This window comes from Tiliqua scincoides, chromosome 4 (assembly GCF_035046505.1).
Source record: "Tiliqua scincoides isolate rTilSci1 chromosome 4, rTilSci1.hap2, whole genome shotgun sequence".
In the NCBI taxonomy this organism is placed as follows: Eukaryota; Metazoa; Chordata; class Lepidosauria; order Squamata; family Scincidae; genus Tiliqua; species Tiliqua scincoides.
Window position 1 is genome coordinate 567,909 of NC_089824.1, and position 18,375 is coordinate 586,283.

General features: G+C 58.2%; 1 protein-coding gene across 1 annotated transcript; it reads right to left on the reverse strand.

The window, feature by feature from the left end:
* Nucleotides 1-297: 297 nt before the first annotated feature.
* Nucleotides 298-17,553, reverse strand: PARP10 (poly(ADP-ribose) polymerase family member 10). Its single transcript, XM_066625612.1, has 10 exons — nt 17,345-17,553; nt 16,934-17,179; nt 14,934-15,170; nt 11,904-12,760; nt 10,842-11,054; nt 10,396-10,519; nt 9,118-10,050; nt 8,827-8,969; nt 1,272-1,446; nt 298-878 (listed from the first exon to the last, which is right to left on the reverse strand). The coding sequence occupies exons 1-10, from the start codon at nt 17,505-17,507 to the stop codon at nt 577-579; spliced, it is 3,393 nt and encodes a 1,130-aa protein (XP_066481709.1). The 5' UTR covers nt 17,508-17,553; the 3' UTR covers nt 298-576.
* Nucleotides 17,554-18,375: the final 822 nt, after the last annotated feature.

Genomic DNA, 18,375 nt, shown 5'->3' on the forward strand with positions numbered 1-18,375 from the left:
AACAAGAGTGTAGAGGATGGAATGCCAGCAGGTGCAGCTTGTCAATTTGCAGCCCTGCAAATTTCTACCTTCTTAATTTACTAGTTCCTAACCAGGCAGGGGAGAGAAGGCAACACATCACAGCCAATTTGCCAGCCCCAGCCTCCTCTCTGCCACCGGTCACTGTAAGCTTCCATTCCTCTGCTCCCCCTGGCATCCTATGCCCCCCCCAGAGCCAAGCAAAAAAGGAGGGGTTGGGGGACACGCCTGCCCCCCCACATGGGCTGACACACATGCAACAGACAAGGTAGGCAGATGTGACTGGCTCACTTTATTCTGTGCTTCTTTTCTGCACACAAGCCCTTCTCCAAAGTGTTTCCCAGCCCTGGCCCTGTGCAGCCAAAGAACACGCGCCCAGTACCCAGGCGTGGTGGAAGGTGACCCCTTCCACCAACAGCAGAGATAAAGCAGCCTGGCGCAGATGCCCCTCAAGAACAGACCACCTTCCCTCCCTCGGCAGAGAGGACGTTAAGGCACGTGGTGGCGGGAAGCAGGCAGATGCCCGGAAGATCAGTCTCAGCTGCTTCTCCCCACCCATCAGTGAGGCCTGGACCACTGGCAGGTGATGAGGTACTGGGGATAGGCCTGTGTGTCATGGAAGACGACAAAGATACTGGGGGACCGGGGGTTGTCTACCACACTGTCGTAGCGCCGTGGGGTAGGGACGTCTTCCCGCAGGGGGGGCGCACGCAGGTCCTGGTGGCCGGCTGCGTAGTCCCCAGTCAACGTTCGCGTCACAAAGATGTACTTGTTGCCGTCCTTGCTGCAGGGCGAGTACTGGTCCTGCACCGAGATTGCCGCCCTCGAGGCAAAATACACCCCATGGCCGTAGCGGGTGGCTGGGAACACACACAGGAAGGGGCAGCAGTTGGCTCAAGGCAACCCTTGCGGAGCAGTGTGGGGGCAAGGGTGTGTGCCCCTTGCCAGGCCCCTCCCTGGCTTGCTCCACAGGGCCTGATGTGCCCATCACCACTGCGGAGCTTCTAGCAAAGACCAGAAGAGCATCAGGTGCCATCAGAGCAGCTGCAGGACCCGTGACCTGTGGTGAGCCAAACCAAGCCCCCCCAGGGCCTGACCCCTCACAGACCCTGCACTCGGGCCCCAGGAGGACACAGTGGGAGGGCAGGGGGACCCAAGGCCTTCCTTTCAGTGCCCTAGCTGCCACTGCAACCGCCAACAGCTGGGTGGGCTTCCCCCAGCCTCTCCCTGCACCCCATCAGCCGGCAGCTCACCGTTCTTGCCACAGAAGCTCCGGTTGAAGCCAAGCTGGCAGATCTCCCGGCTGGACTGCTCAGTGGTGCCGTGGTACAGCAGGCGCTCCACATCCCGGTGCCCACAGGCCTTCTCCATGGCTGCCTTCTTCAGCTGGTACTGCTGGTACAGCAGGGGGTGCAGCAGCTTCTCTACCTGCGGGGGGGGGGGAGAGAACCAGAGAAGGGGAAGGTAATGGCTCCAGGCCCCTCACAGGGCAGCAGAACACAGGTAGGCCTGCCTGCGTGTGTCCCCCCCTCCCCTGAAACAGAAGGAAACTCACTCGGCACATGTGCACAGACTTGACTTTATCATCAGCCAAGATGTGCACAAGGTTCCCCTATAAGTTTACGATTACAGCTCAATTTATTATTTACTTATGTAAATTATTTATTTATTATTTAAATTATATATAAAATTTACTTCAATTTACTCAGGCTAGTTTAACGAGGCCATGTGTGTTAAAGATTAAGCAGCTGCTACTTCGGGGAGCTCTGCTGCCCAATCACCCTTGTAGCCACTCCCTCTGGCATTCATAAATCAGGCAGTGGCCTCTAGGGCTGCAGCAGCCACCAGAATGGTCCCAATCCTATGAACGCCAACAAATGCTCCAGAAGAGGATCCTCCCTATAGTAAAATGATAAAAACAGAGGCTTAAGAGTGAAACACTTTTTCTTAAGGGCTCGTAAAGCTGGATGGGTCCTGATAGAGTATTATTTCAAAAAGCGGGTCCCAGTGCTAAAATGTTTGGGTCCCACTTGCACATGGATTCTGAGCTGTCTGTGACAGCTCAGGAGAGAGATCTTGGGATGCCGGTGGACAGCTCAATGAAACTGTCAACCCAACGTGCAGTAAAACTGAAGGCCAATTCCATGCTGGGGATCATTAAAAAGGGGATTGGTAATAAACGACCAATATTATTATGCCATTGTACAATTTTTGGTAAGGCCACATCTAGAGTATTGTGTACAGTTCTGGTCACCAGATCTCAAAAAGGACATAGAAGAAAAGGTGGAGAAGAGAGTGATCAAAAGGATGACTGGGCAGGGGCGCCTCCCTTATGAGGAAAGGCTACAGTGTTTGGGGCTCTTCAGTCTAGAACAGAGGTGCCCAAAACCTGGCCCTGGGGCCACCTACGGCCCTCGAGGCCTCTCAAAGTGACCGTCAGGGAGCCCCCAGTCTCCAATGAGCCTCTGGCCCTCTGGAGCTTCGTTGGAGCCCACACTGGCCTGACGCAACTGCTCTCAGGGTGAGGGTGACTGTTTGACCTCTCACATTAGCTGTGGGACAAGGGCTCCCTCCACTGCTTGTAGTTTCACGTCTGTGATGCAGTAGCAGCAGCAAAAGAAAGGCCAGCCTTGCTTTGTGCAAGGCCTTTTATAGGCCTTGAGCTATTGCAAGACCTTCATTCATTCATACAAGTTCATCTTTAATATATTCATTTATGTAAACTTATGCAAATTTATTCAAATTTTAAATGTAAATTAATTCTCCCCCCCAGCCCCCAACACAGCATCAGAGAAACAATGTGGCCCTTCTGCCAAAAACTCTGGACAGCCCTGGTGTAGAAGGAAAGGCACCTGAGAGAGGACACGATTGCGACAAACAAAATTATGCAGGGGATGATACAGGGATGTTCTTTTGCCTCTCACATAACACCAGAACCAGAAGACGTCCACGGAAATTGAGCGTCAGGAGAGTTAGAACAAAGGAAACATTTCTTGCCACAAGATGTGGCGAAGGCATCTGCCCAGCTGCCTTTGAAATGACAGACTGATGAAAAAAGTTCACCGCAGGTTATAAGCCATGATGGGTGTTTGCAACCTCCTGGTTTTAGAAGGAGGCTCCCAGAATGCCAGATGCAGGGGAGGGCACCAGGATGCAGGGATGCTGCGGTCTTGTGTGCTCGTTGAGGCATCGGTGGGCCCCTGTGAGATGCAGGAAACTCAACTAGATGGGCCCCCTTTGGCCTGATCCAGCAGGGCTCTTTTTGCTTTCTGTACAGGGCAGAGCGCGAGGCCCTCTAGCCCAGGATCTGCTCCCACAGCCAGGCAGTGGAAGGCAGCCCCACCACCACCCTACAAGCTTCCTACAACTCGGACCAGGTGTGAGGAATCTCTGTATTGTTCCTGGTTTTTCAAGCTCCCCTGGTTCTGCATGTGCCTCATCAGGGTTTAGGCATTTCAATACCCCCCACGCACCCAGCAACGTCTGTGCTAGAATGCAATTTGCAAGCAGCCCTGTCCCCTGCGTTGGTTGATAGAGTCTCTGTCCAGGTTAGCTGTGCTGCTTGGCGACTGGAGTGTGTCTGACAGCTGGGTGGCAAACCCGTCTCTCTTGTTCCAAAGGGCTGGGATGGAGATACCGGGAAGCTGGCCCTCCTCCCATCATTCCAGCTAAGGGGGAAAACCCCCATTTCCAAGGGGATGGAAGCTCTCATCCTCTCTCTGTCCAGTCGTCCAGAGCTTGAGCAGGGAGTTTCACATCAGAGAGACCACCAACCACTCACGGGGCGGCCAGGGGAAAGCCGAGGACGTCTGGCAATTAAGGCAGGGAACGAGGGCAGCTAGAATAGAAGGCTTATGGTTCTGTTCCTGTCTGAGGGTTTTCCACCAGGTGTAGAACGTCTCACAACCAGCCCTTGTTCCTGAAATGCAGGGGTGAGAATCCCACAGCACCTCAGCACCCCCTGCCGGCAGCAGTTATGACAACTGAAAAACTGCTTCTCTAGCCGCCTTCCTTGGCCCTCTGCTTTTCCTTTTCAGCCAGACTTTTAATAGGCGGTTTATATTTCCAGCCTCAGCCTGCCTGCGCCCTGGTACGGGCAGGGGATGGTCACACTCTGCAGGCACTACTGGGAGACGGACTTTGATAGGAACCCCTGAGGGTAGGTATTTTCTGGAAGGGCAGATTTTGCCGCTCCTGGTCTCCAAGGCCGACCGAGGCTGCTCCTTGTTCAGCCGCGTGTCCACACAGGGGTGGGGTGGCAGGAAGAGAGTGAGTGTACCAGCCAATAGGTTCTACTGCCCTGGACCAGCCCCCAGACAGAGAGCCCCCCCCCCCATAACACCAGCATGCCAGCCCCAGTCCCTGGCTTTGGGAACTTCCCAAAGTTCCCAAAGCCAGGGACTGGGGATCTGGTGCCAGATTATAATAATCTGTATTGAATTGTCTCCCTCCCATTTGAAGAGTAGGGCTAGACTCCAAGAAATCTAAGCAGAGAGAGAATGGAAGAGAAGATGGCATCACTTTCCAGTATAGATGGATTTAGAGCAAGGGAGTTTCTGGAACATTCTTCAGCAACAAGGGATGAGCCTCCTCTGACCCTATGAAGCTGCCTATATAATGAGTCAGACTGTTGGTCCATCTGGATATCGGGCTGTCAGTGGCTCTCTGAGATCTTTCCTCATAGGCTCTGATACTTGAGAGAATTGAACCTGGGACCATCTGTGTGCAAAACATGTGCTGTACCACTGATCTTTGGGACTGTACAGAGCATTGGAATCGGGGAGTTTCTGGAAATCGCTATCAGCAGGGGATGGGTGGTTCTCTGCAAAGATTGCTTCTAGGTTCTACCCAGTGCTAAAAGAAAAGAAAAAAATAATTCCCTTATGCCTGCCCAGATCATCAACATCTTTTCCCTCTCACCGGGTAGATCTTTTCCTTTTCCTTTTCCCACCGGGTAGATGGGACTCGTCAGCCTAGGAAGGCAGCTCATCTAAGAGAAGGAAACTCTGACCTCAAACCTCCACTGCCTTGTGGCTACATCCAGTTGTGGAAAAGGCTTCAGGAGTCAACCTCGAGGCAAAATCAGGAGCCGGAGTCCCTGAGGCAGTTCATGGCTGAACACAGTCACGTTCTGGCAACGCCTGCGACACCGCTGGAACCAACCGTATTGGCTTCTGCCTTTCCATTGGACCATTCCAGCGACATGGAGAGGGGGGATTTGCTGCATGGGTAACAGCCTATCCTCCATACCTTCTTTACCCAGGCTTCGCGCACTGGAGAGGACACTCCAACTTCGCCATACGGCGTCGGCACAACACGGGAAGCAGCAGTTTACCGGTTATAAGTCTTTGCTCGATTGGCGTAGAGCATGACGCCAGGGGCTGCTTCCGACGGTGGGAGAGATCATTGCATCTCATTGGGCAGCTACCGCCCGCCTTAAGCTGGGCAGTCCCCAGCCAGTAAGGTGTTGCCTCGCCACGGTCCGTTAACCTCATGGGGTGCGTGGGGTTTAGGGTGAAAACCGACAAGCGGATCGACAACTCTGCACCATGCAACAGAAAACAGAAAACTACTGCCCTAAAGCTGGGCACCTGGAACGTTAGGACAATGACACCTGGCTTCTCTGATGACCTGCAAGAAATAGACGATGCACGCAAAACAGCTGTCATCGACATGGAGCTGAGCAGACTGCAGATGGACATCGTCGCCCTTCAAGAGACGAGGCTGCCAGATTCCGGATCTGTCAAGGAGAGAAATTTCTCATTTTGCTGGCAGGGAAAACCACCAAACAAAACCAGGGAACATGGCGTTGGCTTTGCGGTCAGAAATACCCTGCTGAAATCCATCATCCCACCTACTGTGGGTAGTGAAAGAATTTTGTCCCTGCAGCTCCAGTCATCAGCAGGACCTGTCACTCTCATCAGTGCTTATGCACCGACTCTGTCGTCTCCGGCAGAAGCCAAAGACAAATTCTATGATGACCTGGCCACCACTGTCAAGAAAATCCCTGTAAAACAGCCATTGTTCATCCTCGGCGATTTCAATGCTAGAGTTGGTGCTGATAACAGTTCATGGCCCACTTGCTTAGGTCAGTTTGGCACTGGGAGGATGAACGAAAATGGCCAACGCCTGCTAGAGTTTTGCTGTCATCACGGTCTCTGTGTCAGCAACACGTTCTTCAACACAAAGCCCCAACATAGAGTCTCTTGGAGACATCCAAGATCAAAGCACTGGCACCAGCTCGACCTGATCCTCACCAGACGCTCCAGCCTTCCCAGCATCAAGATCACACGCAGTTATCATGGTGCTGCCTGCGACACTGACCACTCCCTGGTGTGCAGCAGAGTGAAACTGCAAGCAAAGCGACTGTATCACACGAAAAAGGAAGGAAGACCTCGCATTGATACTAGCAAGACCCGGGATCAGAGAAAAGTGGAGGAATTTGCACAAGCGCTTGAGGAATCTCTTCCAGGCCCGGCTGACGCAAACGCATCCAACAGATGGGAACATTTCAAGAATACCGTTTACAACACCGCCTTGTCCATATTTGGCAAGAAGACCAACAAGGCGGCAGACTGGTTTGAAGCCCACTCTGAGGAGTTGACACCAGTCATTGAGGAAAAGAGGAGAGCTCAAGCAGCATACAAGGCCTGTCCCAGTGAGCGCAACCTGCAGGTCCTCCGAACTGCTCGCAGCAAAGTCCAACAGACTGCCAGGAGATGTGCTAACGACTACTGGCTCCAGCTCTGTTCCGAGATACAGATAGCAGCTGACACGGGCAACATCAAGGGGATGTATGATGGTATCAAGCAGGCCCTAGGTCCAACACAGAGGAAAATTGCCCCTCTGAAGTCTGCCACAGGCGAGGTCATCCAGGATCGGGCGCAGCAGATGGAACGCTGGGTGCAGCACTACTCTGAGCTATATTCCAGAGAAAATGTAGTCACTGAAGAAGCACTGAACAACATTGAGTGCCTGCCTGTGCTGGAAGAGCTTGACAGTGAACCAACTCTAGAATAACTTCATGTGGCCCTGGACTCCCTTGCCTTTGGCAAGGCACCTGGAAAACACAGCATCCCTGCTGAAGTCCTAAAATGCTGCAAAGAGATCATCGTCACTGAGCTGCATGAAATCCTCTGTCTCTGCTGGAGAGAAGGTGGAGTACCTCAAGACATGAGGGATGCAAACATCATCACGCTGTACAAGAACAAAGGTGACAGGGATGACTGCAACAACTACCGCGGCATCTCTCTCCTTAGCGTTGTAGGAAAGCTGTTTGCCCGAGTTGTACTAAAGAGGCTCCAGGTACTTGCAGAGAGCGTCTATCCAGAATCGCAGTGTGGATTCCGAGCCAACAGGTCCACCACTGATATGGTATTCTCCCTTAGACAACTGCAGGAGAAATGCAGGGAACAACGACAGCCACTCTTTATAGCCTTCATAGATCTCACAAAGGCTTTCGACCTGGTCAGCAGAGACGGCCTCTTCAAGATTCTCCCCAAGATTGGATGTCCACCCAGGCTCCTCAGCATCATCAGATCTTTCCACAAGGACATGAAGGGCACTGTTGTCTTCGATGGCTCCACATCAGACCCTTTTGACATCCGAAGCGGAGTGAAGCAGGGCTGTGTTCTTGCACCAACCTTGTTTGGGATTTTCTTCGCTGTCCTGCTGAAGCATGCCTTTGGAACTGCAACAGAAGGCATCTATCTCCGGACCAGATCAGACGGAAAGCTCTTCAACCTCTCCAGACTGAGAGCAAAATCCAAAGTCCAGCTGAAATGTCTGCGTGACTTCCTCTTTGCCGACGATGCAGCTGTCACTACCCACTCTGCCAAAGATCTCCAGCAGCTCATGGATCGTTTTAGCAAGGACTGCCAAGATTTTGGACTGACAATCAGCCTGAAGAAAACACAGGTCATGGTTCAGGATGTGGACTCACCTCCCTGCATTACAATCTCTGAGCATGAACTGGAGGTTGTCCATGACTTTGTGTACCTTGGCTCAACGATCTCCGACACTCTTTCTCTCGATACCGGGCTAAACAAGCGCATCGGTAAAGCAGCTACCACATTTTCCAGACTCACAAAGAGAGTCTGGTCCAACAAGAAGCTGACGGAACATACCAAGATCCAGGTCTACAGAGCTTGCGTCCTGAGTACACTTCTGTACTGCAGTGAGTCATGGACTCTTCGCTCACAACAGGAGAGGAAACTGAGCGCTTTCCACATGCGCTGCCTCCGACGCATCCTCGGCATCACCTGGCAGGACAAAGTTCCAAACAACACAGTCCTGGAACGTGCTGGAATCCCTAGCATGTATTCACTGCTGAAACAGAGACGCCTGCGTTGGCTTGGTCATGTCGTGAGAATGGATGATGGCCGGATCCCAAAGGATCTCCTCTATGGAGAACTCGTGCAAGGAAAGCGCCCTACAGGTAGACCACAGCTGCGATACAAGGACATCTGCAAGAGGGATCTGAAGGCCTTAGGGATGGACCTCAACAAGTGGGAAACCCTGGCCTCTGAGCGGCCCGCTTGGAGGCAGGCTGTGCAGCATGGCCTTTCCCAGTTTGAAGAGACACTTTGCCAGCAGTCTGAGGCTAAGAGGCAAAGAAGGAAGGCCCATAGCCAGGGAGACAGACCAGGGACAGACTGCACTTGCTCCCGGTGTGGAAGGGATTGTCACTCCCGGATTGGCCTTTTCAGCCACACTAGACGCTGTTCCAGAACCACCTTTCAGAGCGCGATACCAGAGTCTTTCAAGACTGAAGGTTGCCAAAGTGCCAGCCCCAGCCCCCCACTGTACCTTCACAATGCGTATCTTGTTGTGCAAATCCTCCAGCGTGTCGTAGAAGCGGCGGACAGTCTCCCGGAACTCCTCTGAACCCTCCACCAGTGGCACGAGTGTCACCTTGTCCTCGGCCAAGGCAGTGTCAGAAGCAGGGGTGGCTGCAAAGACGGGTTCCATCCATGAGGAAGAGGGCACCTGCTGCCAAGCCCCCCCCCCCCCCACTGAGACCACATTTTGTTCTCTGGCCAAGGGAGCCACCCACACCCCTGAACTCTCAAGAGTGGGGTGCGTGGCAGGTGCATCTACCTGGAGGAGCCACAGGAGGCTCAGTGCGGCCGATGGGCAGGGCCCGGGCATTGCCAATGTCATACTCTTCCATGCGCTCAAAATCAATGGTGAAGGGTCTCCCATCAAAGAACACATCCACATGCTTGTGCCCCCGGCGCCAGGCTTGCTCCAACAGGGCGCTGGCCTGAGCTGAGTAGGGGGTGGGGGAACTGCCGCCGAAGGGCTCCCATCGGATCCAACAGACCCCCCCAGACGCTCTGGGCCCCTCGTCCTGCAGCAGTCGGGTAAGCAGCAGGGCAAGATCACGGGTGGCAGCCACAGGGTAGTCAACAAAGCCACACACAGTGGCCACCGAATCGGCCAGGGAGATGCGCACGGCGTGTTTCTGTTCCAGGTGGGCCAAGTACCCCAGGCAGCAGGCAGACGAAGACCGCAGGGCCTTGTGGCGCACAGTCTCCTCCTGCAGCTGGGCCCGCAGAACCGCCTCCAGCTCCCGGGTGAGGGGGGCCACCTCCTCTCCCACGCCAGTGCAGACCACCAGCTCAGCCAGGTCGGCAGCCAGCGGCACGTCCTCCAGGGAAACACCCAGCGCCGACAGGAGAGGAGGGTCCGGGCCCAGCTCCTGCTCCTGCTCCAACTGGTAGGAGCGCAAAGAGAGCTCCTTTGCCCGCTGCAGCTCCGCGTCCTCTTCCCGCGCACTGTCTATGGACTTCTGGATGGCCAGCAGCAGCTCCGCCTCCTCGTCCACGCTGCTGCTCTCAGAGTCAGGAAGCGGGCCCCCCTCAATAGGCTCCAGGGCCATGGAGCCTTCCTCCTCAGCGGCCAAGGGTGCTGCCGCCTCCTGCTGCTCAGGGTCGCAGTACAGGTCCTCCTCCTCCTCCTCGGGTTCGCCTTCAGCTGGAGGAGGAGCTGCAGCAGGACGGAGGGCAGCCAGCAAGTCTCTGATCTTTTCTGCAAAGGGAGGAGGGAGGTGTGAGATCCGAGAGCCCCACCCTGGCAGGCACCGCAGGCGTGGCGGACAAAGGAGCAGACTGCCAGGCTTTGCGCTATTCTGCCCACCCCGCCCAATGCCGCCTACAAGAAGACCACCAGCTCAGCCAGATCAGCAGCCAGCGGCACGTCCTCCAGGGAAACACCCAGCACCGTGCTGGGGCAACACGTGGCATTCAAGGGGGAGCAGCAGCAATAGGGCAGGAGGCCCAAGCACCTCTCCTGGTGGAGAGCAGCAGGCTGGGACCGGCCACCCCAGTTTGGGTAGCGCCCCCCACCTCCAGTGGCAGCTGACCCCAACGTTACCAATATTGGCTCCACTCTGCTCGCCGGCCACGCCACCCAGGGGGGACCCAGGCTGTTCTAGTCCACGCGGGGAGTCCCGCCGGCAGCTCAGAACCAGCGGCTCCTGAGACATTTCCAGTTTGTGCTGGGGGGGGACAAAGGGAGGCATCAGGGGGGACACCAGAGCCACCAACCCCCTCCCACCCAGGAAACAAGAAGGGTGCGCACAACGGAGCGTCTCCCATTCCCCACCTCTGCTTCTCTTGACCCATTTCTTAAGAAGCTTCGGCCACACACCCAGTGGTGGTGCCCAGGCCAGCTGTGCCCCCCGGCCCTCAGATGCCCAGCATGCCCCATGGCTGAGAGGGGCTACTCTCGCCTGCACTGCTCTGGCTCTGACAGCGCAGCCCTGTTGTGGGACCCCAACCCTGCCAGCAGTCTTCGTCCACCACCCCCAGGACTCACACCTGTGCTTCCACTGGACTCCAGTGGACCCGCTCCAGCCCAATGGTGCAGCGGAAGCGCTTCTCCAGCTCCTGCACAAGGCTCTGGCCACGCCTGTCCAGCAGGAAGCGGTTCACACCAGGCAGCTGCAGGTGCACCACCTGGGTATGGGTGGCACTAATCAGGCTCTCCAGCAACTCTGCCGCTGCCCGGCACGCCTGGGCCTCCCCACTCAGCTGCAAGGAAAAGAGAAGGAGTGCTCTCAAGCAAGGCTGATCACAAGGGTGAGGCCAGAAAGAATCTCTGAGCTCGCCAGCAGCGGCCTCTCTCGTTTCTATCCCAGCGAGCCGGGACTGGAACCCAGACCTCCCTTCTCCTGGCACAGCTGGGCTCTGAGCACACACCCAGTCCCACCACACGCCACCCATTCCTCCGCAGCAGGCTTTGGGCATCTCCAAGCCCTGGCTACGTGGGGAAGACTTGGTAGGCACAGCGGGCCAGGGGCAAAGGACACCCTGGCTCCACCCTGGAGCATCATGGGAAGAGGTGCTACACGGAGGCCAACCAAGATGGCAGCAGCTCCACGAGGCCCAATTCTGCCTTGAGGCAGCTGCCCTGGCATTTTTCCTGGCAGAGTTTTGCCTCAGTTGCTTCTCCGCGTCTGTCTGTTCCTCTTTCCAACAGCCAGGGTGGAATACAGGATCACAGAAGGCGAGAACTAGAAGGGACCTTGAGGATCATCAGGTGTGTGCCCTCCACCAGCGCAAGCAGCTGCTCCAGCTTTCCTTGTTACAACAAAATTGGGCCCTTGGAGAAGCCACAGAACCACCACCCAAGCCTGACTGCCCGTTCCTAGCACTGTGGTAGCCGTTTGGGCGCATGCTTAGGGTTTCCTTGAGGTGTTCCAGAGCTGAGAAGACCACCTGGCACTGGAACCAGAGAAACTGGAGCACCAGGAAAGGAGGAGGGGGAGAGGAGGGCCTGCTCTGTCAAGGACCAGCCGCGAGACCAACAGCACGTGGGTCAGACCTGGACTTTGCAGCCTGCCTCTGGGGCAAACAGGACTGTGAACGAGGAGGACTTACCCGCAGGCCTGTGATGTCGGGACCCTCCAGCGGCAGCAGTGTCAAGCTGGCCATGCCCGCCAGCAGCTCATGGCAGTACAGCTGCAGGTAGCGAAGGGTGGCAGCCTCCATGGGAACAACCACCTCATCAGGAACAGTGTCTTGCAGAAAGTCTGCCAACCGCGCCAGGTTCTCCTGCTCCATCCCACGCAAGGTGAGGCCCTCCAGGTGTTCCCCACTCTCCGCCAGCCGCACCAGGCAGCACCTGAGGTCTGTCTGCAGCTGGGCCCAGCAGGGGGAGGCCAGGGCCAGGATATGTTGCTCTGACAGGGGCAGGGAGATGGGGCACAGGGAAGCCTCCAGGAGAGTAGCGGCGTGGCGAGCAGCCGCGGGGTTCAGGGCCAAGACCAGCACCTCCTCCACACCAGGCACGTAGCAGGCCCCCACCTCCTGCTTGGCCAGCAGCTCTGCCAAACGCCCCTGGACATCCTCCCGGCGCAGGAAGTTCAGAACCCAGGTGGAAAATGGAAGGCTCTCCTGAACCACGTCCTGCAAGACCGCCTGGACCTGGGCTTGCAGCAGCTGCTGCTGTTCCCGGCTCTTCCCCGAGACATGCAGACCACCTCCATCCAGCTGAATTGTGCACTCGGGGAACGAGGCTCGCAGTTGCCGCAGCACAAACTCTGCCTCCAGCAGCCGCCGGGTGGCTGCCTCTGGCAGGGCGATGCAGACGGAGGCGACGTCACTGTCCAACAGCAAGGCTGTCGCTGGCCCCTGCTCCTGCTCCTGCTGCACGGGCTCCAAGAATTCATAGTGTGGGCAGACATCCAGGCGGTCATCTTGGAGTACGTGAGGTTTCTGCAGCACCCTGGCCACCGCTGCAGGGAAAGACAAAGATGAGGAGTGAAGCAGGAAAGGGCCTGTCCCGTGCACCTCTGCCAGCCACACCAATGCTGACCCAGAACCCCAGCCCTCCCAGACCCTCCCCTGAGAATGGCCTCCAGAAGAGCGTGGATCAGAAGGAACAGGGCCCAAGAAGACTGAGCCCAGGAGAGCCTGGCTGCAGAGCACAGGAACCAGCCAGGTCAGAGGCCTCCCCAGAAGCCCCGGCAGGGAGGCGCTTTCAGAAGGGTTCACCTGCTCTCCAGGGAAGGCCTCCAGCGCAAGAGTGTGGCGGGGGGGGGGGGGAAACAGTGGCTAAGCTGTTTAAGAGATTGTCGTCACTCTTGAGAAGGTGCCACTAGAATGGCCGTGCAGAGAACAGGGCGCTGAGACAGCTTCCTGGTCAGCTTAACCCAGTCTGCTTGACTGTCTCATACTCACACACATGGTGCCCTTCCAACAGGAGAAAACGGAGCGTGGCCAGAGGGGAAAGAGGACTGCCCCCCAGCAGGACTTTCTGCCCTCTTGCCTGTCTGAAGGGCCTCTTCACCCACATCCCTCACCATTCGCACCAAGAGCACTCCGGCAACACTTGTGAGAAGTGCCAGGCAGCAATGCAGGTAACTGGCCCCAGGCCTCCCCCGCCAACGTCTCAGAAATGGGCTCCTCCCCCAAAGGGGGCCTGCGGAGGGGATGCTCTGCTCCCAGTTTGGCCTTCTGCTGACCGCACACCCCGTTTGATGGAATCAGCACTGGCTGAACCACCGTTCCCAGCACACGCCATGACGTGGCTCCTCGTCACCCTTGAGGGAGGCACTGAGGGGAGCGCTCTGGGGCTCTAAGCTGCTCAACGTTTTTGTAAGTGGCCTGGAGAGGCGGGACAGCGCATGCCTGCCAAATCGCAGGGGGTGGGCGCAAATTAGGATACCGCGTGATCTGACCAGTCACAAAGACGAAGTTCAGCAGAGATAACTACTCAGTCCTGCGCGCAGGCACCAAAGACCCAAAGGCAGAAGAACGGACAGGGGAAACCTGGCGTGGCAGCAGCCTGCATGAAAAGGATCTGAGTGGATGGACCACGTGTGGATGGAACCAGAGCCAGAAGCTTGAAGTGGCTGCCAAAAAAGTGGACGTGCTACTGGGCTGCCTTAGATGGTCACAAGAGGCACCAGTTGCCCTCGACACTGCTAGTCAGACCTCCCTTGGAACCTGCATCCTATTTTGGGAACCACACCTCAAGGAGAACATAGATATGCTGGAGTGGGTTGAGGACAGCAGGGGCAACTAGGGTGGGGGGCTCTGGAAGCCAATACCCAAGTCCTGCCCCCCACCACTGCAGCCACTCATGCCATGGAGGTGCGGCTGCATCCAGCTGGGAGGGGCAATCAGGAGGCCTCCTTGAGGTAAGGACACTTTTGTCCCCTTAACCCCAAGCAGGCCCCCTGTTGGCCCACAGGTCTTCTCCTCAGACCTATGCCAGCTCCACAGCAGGCACAAGGCCAAGGAGAGTAAGGAGGTGAGGTTGGTTAGACAAGAGGGCCTCTTGTTCACACTGAGACCCACCCCCTCTGCCCACTCCCCACCTCCTGCCCTCTTCCTCCTGCCCAAAACACCCTCCCAAACGTGCCAGCACTGGCCCAGTTTGACAGCTGTAGCAGAACAGCTCTGATTCTGCCGCTGCTTTGGGGCAGTGGCTCACACTGTCCTGACAGTGGAAAGCTCTGCGTGCCACTGGCAGGCTCTTGACAACAGCAGGACACCCTCCCACTGCTGTCAAATTAAGGTGTGGGGGTGGTCTGCATGTCCTGTAAAAAGCCATTAGAAGCGCTTAATACATCTGGCTTGGGAAACCAAAAGGGGGAAAGGAGAAAAGCCTATAGAGCCATCATGCAGCTCCTGAGGATTGCCTGCGGCGGAGTAAAGAAGCAGGTTCTGGCCAAGCAGGGGAAGCACTTCCTCACAGCAAGAGCCCCACCCCCGGCTCTCCCTTCCTCAACCGCCTGCCCTAAGAAGGGGCCTTGGGCTGGTCACCTCCAACACCAGCACCCCAGGACTGCAGGCCCTTCCTTCGAGACCAAGCCCAGAGACCTCTGCGAAGGCTGCCAGAAACAGAGACGGGGGCAGGGCAGCAGAGGCACCAGTGCTTTGCAGCCATCAGTTCCCCCTCACCTGCACGGTCCTGAAAGGACACCACAGCCACTGCTCCGCCCGGCAGCAGCCGCACAGCCCGCACGGGGCCCCCGCCGCTCCGCTTGCTCTCAAAGTACAGCTCCAGCAGGGCCGGGTTCAGCTGGTGGCCACCCCCACTCCGAACAAGCAGGCTGTCTGTCTGCTCCACCCAGTCAAGGGTCAAGGAGGCCTCGTCCAGCGGCCGATTCTGCACCTGCTCTGCCAGGGCCAAGAACTCTGTTGGGACAGAAGCAAAGGATGTGAGTTAAGAGCGCTCCCCCAACCCTCCAGCACAGGCCAAACACCTCTCAGCTCCTGCTGCACTTGTGGAAGAGGATCTGTTGCCCCATCACACAAGAGGAGGCGTGCTGAATGAGACCCAAGGTGGATGTGTGTGGTCCTGCATCCAGCTAAACACCCCGACGCGAAGCCCACGAGCAGGGTTGCTGGAGAGGCCCAGAGCAGGCAGGTGCCAGGCAGCCCAGAAGTTGTGTGCCAGTCGTCTGGGAGCAGAATGAAATTTACCGGGGAAGGCAGCGGGTGCAGCCCTGACGGATTGCCACCTCTTGCCCGAACAGAACTTGGTCACTCTCTGTCTGTCTGTCTGATGATGAGGAGGCCTGTTGGTTGGACCATCAAAGCAGCTGGCCAGGGATGCCCAGCAAAAGGCCTAGCAGTGGAGCTATTTTATCACTTTGCGCTTCCGACCGTCCCGTGCCAGTGGAGGACAAACCCGTCACAGGTGGCAAGCCAAGACGGGTATACAAACCTTCCGGTTCCAGAAGCAGGCCGTCTCTGAATGCCGGATGCAAAGGAACGGCAACAAGCTGGTCTTGAGCGCTCCCTGAAGCTACTGTGAGATGCTGCGAACTGGGCTGGATGGACCCCCTTTGGCCCAACTCAGCGGGGCTCTTCCCATGCTTTCAATGATCACTAGACCAGAGTGAGCACAAGCACTCCAGCGAAACACCTCCTCACCCCAGAGAAAGCTGCCACAAGCAAGACCTACCCTGAAGGGAGGTTCTTTGGCAGGCCCTGCACTTCCTGAGCCCTGCACATTCCACACAGGAGGACTTTGGTCTGGCATCAAACAGAAAGGCAGCAGAAGAACTGAGCAGCGCCCCCACCTCCCCTTGCACTCAAGCCCTGGAGGACAGGAGCAGGGCCAGGCTCTGCTGTGCAATCCAGAAGGGGGGGAGCAAGGTGACCAAGACCAGTGGCTCAAGATCATTTTTAGCAAGTAAAGCACCACTGTGTGTGCCTTGAAAGGTTGAGCACCCAGAAGGAGCTGTGCGCACACAGAGGAGCCTGTGCAGGAGGGCGGAAGTTTTCAGAGCCACTGGGCAGCAGACTGCAAAAGGGGCTCAGGTGCCCCTGGGCCTAGGCCCCCTTGGCCAAACTGCTGAAATCATCACCACCGGCAGCCCTCTCCGGTACCGGCCGGACCCCAAAAGAGATCACTGGCTTGGCTTTACAGGTGGACAGGCAGGGCCAGGGTGCCTCAATCTATATCGAGAAGGACGGTTGATCACCGTCCCTGGTAACCACAGCCAGCGTCTTCTTGACTGCTCAGAGATCAGGCCCAATGCTGCCACCCTTTGGCTCCCACACCCCGAGAGGAATGGGCACCCCAGCCTGGAGTCCCAGCTGTCAAGCAGGGCGGGCCACTGCAGCCCTCGGGGACCCCCAATTTGGCCCCCAGGCACCCCCAGGCTCCAATGACCCACTGGCCCAGCAGGGACTGTCGGATGCACTAGCAGGGGAAGAAGCAGGAAAGGCCTGGCTCTGACGCGGCCTGCGGTTCGTGACCAGTGTGGCCTCCGACAGTCCCTGCTGGGCCAGAGGGTCGCTGGAGCCTCCAACCCTCCCCGCCGCCTGGCTGGGCCCAGGCAGGCAGTCCCCTGAACAGGCTCAGCAGCGCCCACGCCTGTGCGGCTCGCGGACATTCGCTCCGGCTGCTGCCGAGTTCCCGCCTCCCGCCCCCGCCCCGGCGAGGCTACCTGCGTGGCCCAGGGGCTCCGGAAGCCGCACCAGCGCCCGGTCTCCAGCGGGGCTGCGCAGGACGGAGCAGCGGCCCCTCTCGCAGTCCAGCAGGCGCTCCACGTACAGCTCCACCAGGTCCAGGCTGCTGCGCGGGCTCAGGCCCCGCAGGAGCAGTAGCGCGTCGTCGCGGGGAGCGGCGGCCTCCACCAGCAGCCGGGCGTCCTGCAGGCAGTGCTCGGGCCTGGAGAGGACCCGCCGCGCGTCTGCGGGGAGGACAGTCAGGGCGCTGCTGCGCCGGCCGGCCCGCCCAGCCCCTCCGCGCCCCCTCGGCCCGCCGCAGGGCTCGCGGGGCCCCGGGCCGGCCAGCCGCGGGGCAAGGGAGGGGCGCCCGCGCTAGCCGGGGGGGAGGGCCCCCAGCCCGCACTCACCCTGCGCGCTCTCGAAGTGCAGGACGGCGCGGCTGTCCCACCGACGGCAACTGCGCACCGGCCCCCCGCCCGAGCGCCGCCGGTTCTCGAAGTACAGCACCAGCAGCTCGTCCGCCACCCCCGCGGGGACGCCCCGCACTGCCACCGCCACCTCCTCGGCCATCGCCGACGCCCTCGAGGCCGCCGCCCTCCCCGGCCGGGAAGCGAAAGCGAAAGCGAACCCGCAGGAAGGGGCGGGGCGGGGCGGGGCGTCTCTGCTCCTCCTCGAAGGCCGCCCTCCGTCCCGGCGAGCTGCGCCCAGAGACCTGCGGGGCTGCCGGCCGTCGAGGGGAGTGCGCAGTTCTGCGCTCCAGCCGCCCGCACCCGCGAGCGTTCTTAGCCCGTCCGGCTCTGCGGGGGAGAGCCTCTGCCGCGCCCCTTTTCCCGCAAGCTGAGTCCCCCCCCCCCGGGCCCTTCCGAGGCGGGGTCCGTGGGCAGGGATGAGCCACCTGACGGGCGCAGCTGTTTGCTGGCCCCCGCGAGGGGAGGCGAGGCGAGGCGAGGGGGCGCCAGTGCGGCCGCCTGCTCAGCTCCCGCCGGGCAGAGGTCGGTGGCGAGGCCCGAGACCCCCCTGCGAGCGCCCGGTGGGAAGAGAAGCCCTTCGTCGGATGCGGGCGCAGAGAGCGGGACTGCAACAAGCCCACCTCGCAGGGTTGTCGTGCGGAGCACTGGGGGAGGACCGTCCGCGCCCTCAGCCCCCCCCCCCCCGCGGGAGGGATAGTTGGCGCAGGCGAGCGGCAGGCTCGGGCGCCTTTGCTTACTTCACCTTGAGTCGACTAAACTTGACTGTGAGGCTTAGTTTCACTTTCCATAGGGCTCAATACATTCATCTGCTTGGAGGAAGGGACTTCCTTCTCAGGTGTTTTTGGGGGCTGCATTCTTTGGATCAGGACCATTCTGGTGTCACTGGATTCCTCTCAGCCTGCCCTTTCCAATGGTCTAAGGCACGTTTGCCTACTCACGAGTAAACGCATGATACGGCTCACTTTCAC